Genomic DNA, 6,300 nt, shown 5'->3' with positions numbered 1-6,300 from the left:
GGAATTCCTAAAGACCTGTAGGCCAAGATGTGTGTACATCGGGGGTCTACGAATTGTCACACCTTTAGTACAGTGGGGGAAGTTGTCAACTTCTGATTGGTCAGTTTGAATGTCTCATTTTGGGTTTCAGTGTCATGGTCAAGTTAAAGGGTCAGTTCACCCAAAAATGAAAATTCTGTCATTAATTACTTACCCTCATGTCGTTCGACACCCGTAAGACCTCTGTTCATCTTCGTAACACAAATGAAGATATTTGAGTTGAAATCCGATGGCTCAGAAAGGCCTCCATTGGCAGCAATGACATTCCCTCTATATCAAGCCTAAAATGAATTACGAGTTCAATAAGGAGGTGGATTATGACATGGCGTGAAGTTTGTGAACGTGAATGCATCTAGACGTCATTGCAAGAGGGAGGGGAAGTTACTTTTAAAGATTACAAGGGCACATGAATAAAAATAATGGTAACGCTTTACAATAAAGTTTCATTAGTTAACTACTTTAGTTCAAAGGAATTAAGAATGAACGATACTTCTAAAGCATTTATTAATTTTAATTCATATTAATTTTAATTTACTAATACATTATTAAAATCAAAAGTTGTATTTGTTAACATTAATTAATGCACTGTGAACCAACATGAACGACAGTATTTTTTATTAACTAACATTAACAAAGATTAGCCTAAATACAAAAAACTAATATTTTGTTGATTGTTAGTTCATGTTAGTTAATACATTAACTAATGTTAATTAATGAAACCTTATTGTGAAGTATTACCAAAATAACAATAAACTGCACAGATTAACCATTTATAATAAATACTGTCTGCAATCCATAAAAACATGATTTCATTGTGACTTTAAGCATTGTGTTTCCCAACAAATAATAACATAAGGGTTATAAAACCCAGATTTGGCACATATCAAAATAAGTTATGAGTTGCTAGGTGGTTCACAAACGGACGCGGTGCCGTCATTGAAGAAAAAAACTACATTTCCCACAATGTCCTTCGAGAGACGTTATTAGCCATTTGGTTGGTTCTCGATTCCTCGACTTCCCGCCGCTAAGCGTGACTGACTGTTATAACCCACTGCACAACGTAAACGTAAGTCCTATTCAATTCATACTAAAGCGAATGGTAAACCGTCAGTTTTAGACCTGCACTTGTTAAATGAGCGCACAAAACACGAAGAACCCTATAAAGAGCAGGCATACAAAAACCTTTATAATAAGCATGTGTCATTCAGGCCTATCTTTCCACCTTAGATTTGGGATGCTGAGGCCCTTGAGCAGTCCCGCTATACTCGCCAGTGTTGAACAACATCACTTAGTCTTGGTTGAACAAACCAATAAAGCAGACAGTTTAATGTCGTCCGTCCCCGTATATGAAGGAGAATATCTGAAGCGAAGTCATTATTGATCGGTGGCGCTTCAACTCTGTCTCTTGCTTTATGGATCTTTTCGACCAAGATGACAATCCTCTCGGACTCTGCGATCGGCGGAAGGGATGCGCAGCTAACGTTAGTGCTGGCGGCTTTCACAAATCAATGCAAAATTCAAAAGGGCTAACGTTAGATAAAAAAAAGACAGTGAAAATCGTGTCTGTATGGAGCACGTAAGAGCTAGAAAATAGGCCTGTGTTGTATGTCTATTTGGACTGTTAAATTTAGGAGTTTTTTGAGAACCAATTTGTCGTCAAAAAATTTTGTAATAATAGAAACCCTGATATTCCCAGGGTCAAATATCAATATCAAGAATATCAATTATATTTCTTAAAATTGGATTCAGGTCAGAAAAAGTTTCGAAATTCAATAAAATCTTTAAATCGCATGAAACCGTTTATAGGGTCTGCCCTCAGATTTAAATTTCACCCATTACAATAGTAAGTGGACTATTACTAAGTAAATATTTTAAGAGTAATTTAGAGTAATCACTTAAATTTGTTTTTTGCATAGAAGCAACATTGTGACAGTTGTGCAGTGATGACAAATGTAGCTAATATAGATATAGGCCATTTGTTGTTATTTAATGATTTTTGTATTGTTATTAAATAACCTATTTTAGCATTTATTTATAGAAAGTAGAAAGATTATTAGAATATAATTCTGTAGTGTTAACGTAGCAGGTAGTGTAAAGCACACGTTTTCACAACAAGGACCCCTTTGGTGAATAGAGATTATATTTATATATATATATATATAAATAAAATAATGAATTGTAACTGCTGGATAAGGATATAAAAATAATTATTTTGTTGAGATTGCTTTTCATTAGTGCTGATGATGCCTAGGAACATGTATATTCACAACAGAAATGTCCATGTTTTTTAATATTGTGGTTCGGTTCCATAGATGGCCATAAGGGGGCAGTGTTGAATAATAGAAAATGATTCTTGTTTGTGATCAGCAGCATGCCTAAGACTAAAGAAGTGCCGTCTTCCTCTTCTGGCAGTGAATCAGACAGTGATACAGAAACAAAGGTATGAACACTGATTTAAACGAATGCAACCAAATTAATAAGGCCTTTGCAGCTGTAAATTATATTTAGTATTTTTTTTAGCTCTCATTTAGTCCATGTGTGTCCTTATTTTTACCAAAGGTCAAAAGAAAGAAGGCAAGTGCTCCCGAGAAGCCTGCAAAAAAGCAGAAAACCGGAGAGACCTCCAAACCGAGCGGCTCTGCTAAGAGTGACAAAAACAGTGATGATAACATGTTCCAGGTAGAGGTTTTTTTTTTTTACATTATTAATTTGTTTTGGGGTCCTGACTGCACTATTAGGGTTTATTTTGAAATCATTACCAGCTCACTATACTTTATCCTGTTTTATATGTAATATAGTATTACAAAACTACTTTACAAGTAAATAAATACATGGACATGTAATATTGATTTGACATGAATTATCTTACTTTCGGTAGAAAATTTCAGCTAATCTATGAGCAATGGTGTAATACAAAATAAAAAGTTTTTATATTTTTGCTAGCAGATTTACTTTTTCTATGGATTAGTTAGCTAATATACATATCTAGCTGTAGCATATCGTGTATTTTAAGTTTCTTTGTCAATTCTGTGTTGTTCTGGTTTATTTAACGGCAAAAACTGCATATAGAATATGCGTAAAGGTTCTACTGTAATTTTGCATTGGAAAAAGCATTTTTGTACTACGTTTTGGTGTCTAATTGTTTAGTGTTAGACTGTAAGCAAAAAAGTTCAGAATGATTGTTTGTATAGCTGATATTTACTGTTCTTCAAATGAATTGTCATTGTTTGCTCATTCATGTTCTGATATGTGACAGATTGGGAAGCTGAGATACGTCAGCGTCAGGGATTTCAAAGGCAAGGTTTTGATTGACATTCGAGAGTACTGGATGGACCAATCTGGTGAGATGAAGCCTGGAAAAAAAGGTAACGATGCCATTTATTTTTCTTTAATATATTTTATTTGTTTGTCATTCTATACTTTGACCTCTTAAGTCGGGTGCACACTGTGCGATTTATAATAGTCCTTCACAATTGTTCCTTGTCAGACTGTACGAACATGATACCCTCTGTAAGCCATGTCACACTGTAAGATCTCAGTCGTCATTAATGTCAGACTGTACGATAGTCAAGGCGTGCTAAAAACGGACGCATGCAAGAGTTTTATATCATCAATCAATGACGTGTTCGGTGACAGTGAGATTGTGTGCCAAATCTTCTGACACTGCCAGAATTTCGTCTGAGGTAAAATTTGATCGCAGCGGTCATTAATCGGCTGTCGGTGAACATGTCAAACTAACGATCAAAGACTTCCAATTTTAGCCTAGGATGAGAGGAATCTTTTAGGATTTGCAAAATGTGTCTCAGACGGCCAAATCGTGGCCAAAATCGCACAGTGTGCACCCGGCTTTAGTCAAATGTCTTTAAGTGCAGTTAAAATATTTCATTTCAAATATTTCTTTCATTTGATTATTATCCCATGGTTGTTTTTGTTCCATCAATTGTATTGAATTACCCTCAGGCATCTCATTGAATCCTGAGCAGTGGAATCAGCTGAAGGAACAAATGTCGGACATCGATGATGCAGTTAAAAGACTGTAAGATCACTTTGTGCAGTGAATGGTTGGCTGGTTCTTTTTAGAGTTCCATACTTTGGTACATGGGGACTTTAACAAAATGTGTCCTGGTTCAACTTGTACTATATGTATGCTGTTAAATTCGAAGAGACTTCTTTTGTTATGTTATTGTTAATTTCCAACTGTCTGCTGTTACATTTTGATGTGTGTGCATAAGTCTTGACTGGGTGATTGTTATTTTAATAGTCTAATAGCTGCGTTCTTCTCGTACTCTGCCTACACAATAAAGGCTTTTTTTGGTTGGGAGTCTTCAGTGTGTCATTTTGAGTATGATTTAAATACAGTGTACTTACTAGCTATAAAAATTTAACCCATGTTATCGTGTTTTGTTCCCAATACCATGTTAAAATGCAGATTTTTAAACTCAAACCTGTTGTGATCCTGACAATAAACAGAGCAGTAATGGATGATCTATAATGAAGGCGTTTGGCACTTTATGATGCTTGTTGTGTCCAGTCCTGAGTGCTTGTGTGTAATTTGCTCGCCTTCGCGTGGGAGCAGGAATTATAATGGTTCGTACACCCACTCAAACATAGACCAGACTCCAGAATAAAAACAGCCCTTTCACTTGACTGTCCAGAAGAGCCATCTTGCATCAATTGCATTTGCTGTCTAAATTAAATCAATCTTAAATCATGGTAGCCACTGTATTGCCAGCATGTATTTGAGACAATATGGTTTATGGTGTTGCGTGCAAAGCAAGCATTATTCGGATGGTTTCTGTAAGAGGTAACCACAGTGTGAGCACAAGTTTTTTTAAAATGCAAAGGTCCAATGTGAATAAATAATTATAAAATTAAATTCGTATATCTCAAATCATTTTATATATATATATATATATATATATATATATATATATATACACACACACACAATGTATACAACATTCCCATTTCAGACATTTAGTGCAAAAATGGTTAGTAAATCCTGTCACACTGCTTCAAAAGTATCAAATGAATCGTAGGGTTTGAACATCAAGCTGTGCCTTATAAAAGTATTTCTTTTTCTGTTGCACTTCATGTGGTGGTTACTATGGAGATCTTTTGCAACCATGGAGTTTCATTTTAGTTCCTGAGAGGTAATTTCATGTTTTGATTCAGATTGAACCAGCATTTCACTCTTTTACAATTCATTTCTTTGAACAAATGCTGGCACAATGCTAAATAGGAAATATCAAGCTAAAACCTTCTTCCCTTGAGCATGCTTTGTGCACAATCAATAATGAGTGTAAAGCTAATTGAGCAAAAGTCTCACGATAAAAGGAAATGGAAACATTTTATTGGTGGACACCGTATATAAGTCTTGTGTTTGGCGTAGTGTCCATGATTTAATAAACCAAACATCCGTTAATTGCCACCTTGTTTAGTCAAGTTTAATACAGTAAAGTGGCTTAGATTAAAATGGACCATGCACATTTATATACATCGTAATTTGAAAACGAAAACGTGTTTGTCATTCAAAATAAAAACACATCACTAGGTGGCACCAATGCTCTATTGAAATGAAAATGTCTCCTGCTAGTTTTTAGATGCAATAAACCCATACTCAACCTGTCAACGTTTTGAACAATGACACAAAGGTTTCTTTAAATGAATGGCCATTGTAGAGTATGCATTTCCATTTTATAAACTGAAGACTTCAGTTCTACTTTATAACCTTACTGTCAATATGACAATTCTGATAACAGTCAATCAGTGTGTTTGTGACTTACTGATGTGAGTTTCTTTCCATCACATGTTAGTTGTTGATAGGAAAGGAATTTGTTTCACAACTCTTGGCTTTGCATCAAACACTGTTAATGCATGAGAATTTCCTTTTCCATCAGTGTGTGATAGATATTTCATATGAACACATTAAACTGAGCGATGTGGATGTCACGAGGAGTCACATTCAGTTGTTCAATTAGAACGTGTTACAAGTTGTGCTTTGGTCTGCAATCATTTTAATGGAAACACGGCACAATAAATACCATCTGTCCACTAAACAGGAATCGGTGGAATGTCCCCGATAGCTGGAAGCAGTTTTGATCGCCCATGCAACCTGAATCTTCTTTGATTTCTTGTACGTCACTGTGATGGTTTTATGGTGGATGGAGGAATATGAAGCACATCCTGCAAAAGAGAAGCCAAGCGGGTGTGTTGCACTAGTTTACCAGTGGAGCACTTTAGGTCACCGATTCCTAAAAG

At 35.5% G+C, this 6,300-nt stretch overlaps 1 protein-coding gene across 2 annotated transcripts; it reads left to right on the top strand.

The window, feature by feature from the left end:
• The first annotated feature begins 1,021 nt into the window (after positions 1 to 1,021).
• On the top strand, positions 1,022 to 4,360 carry sub1b (SUB1 regulator of transcription b). Of its 2 annotated transcripts, none has more exons than XM_079813701.1 (5): positions 1,022 to 1,105; positions 2,410 to 2,479; positions 2,599 to 2,718; positions 3,296 to 3,404; positions 4,000 to 4,360. In XM_079813701.1, exons 2-5 carry the CDS (start codon positions 2,411 to 2,413, stop codon positions 4,077 to 4,079), a joined length of 378 nt encoding a protein of 125 aa, XP_079669827.1. In that variant the 5' UTR covers positions 1,022 to 1,105; position 2,410; the 3' UTR covers positions 4,080 to 4,360. The 2 variants fall into 2 exon arrangements, with proteins under 2 accessions (XP_079669827.1, XP_079669828.1); XM_079813702.1 differs by having other exon boundaries at positions 2,407 to 2,479.
• Positions 4,361 to 6,300: the final 1,940 nt, after the last annotated feature.

Source organism: Gobio gobio (genome assembly GCF_949357685.1).
Source record: "Gobio gobio genome assembly, chromosome: 4".
Taxonomy (NCBI): Eukaryota; Metazoa; Chordata; class Actinopteri; order Cypriniformes; family Gobionidae; genus Gobio; species Gobio gobio.
The sequence above is the reverse complement of the archived record's forward strand: the minus strand, read 5'-3'. Positions and strand labels throughout refer to the sequence as shown.

What these genes read in the sequence shown, in the direction of transcription:
- sub1b (XM_079813701.1), top strand. Translation starts at nt 2,411, where the DNA reads ATGCCTAAGACTAAAGAAGTGCCGTCTTCCTCTTCTGGCAGTGAATCA. An exon ending in ACAGTGATACAGAAACAAAG is followed by an intron (nt 2,480 to 2,598) that starts GTATGAACACTG and finishes TTTTTACCAAAG; the next exon opens with GTCAAAAGAAAGAAGGCAAG. An exon ending in GTGATGATAACATGTTCCAG is followed by an intron (nt 2,719 to 3,295) that starts GTAGAGGTTTTT and finishes GATATGTGACAG; the next exon opens with ATTGGGAAGCTGAGATACGT.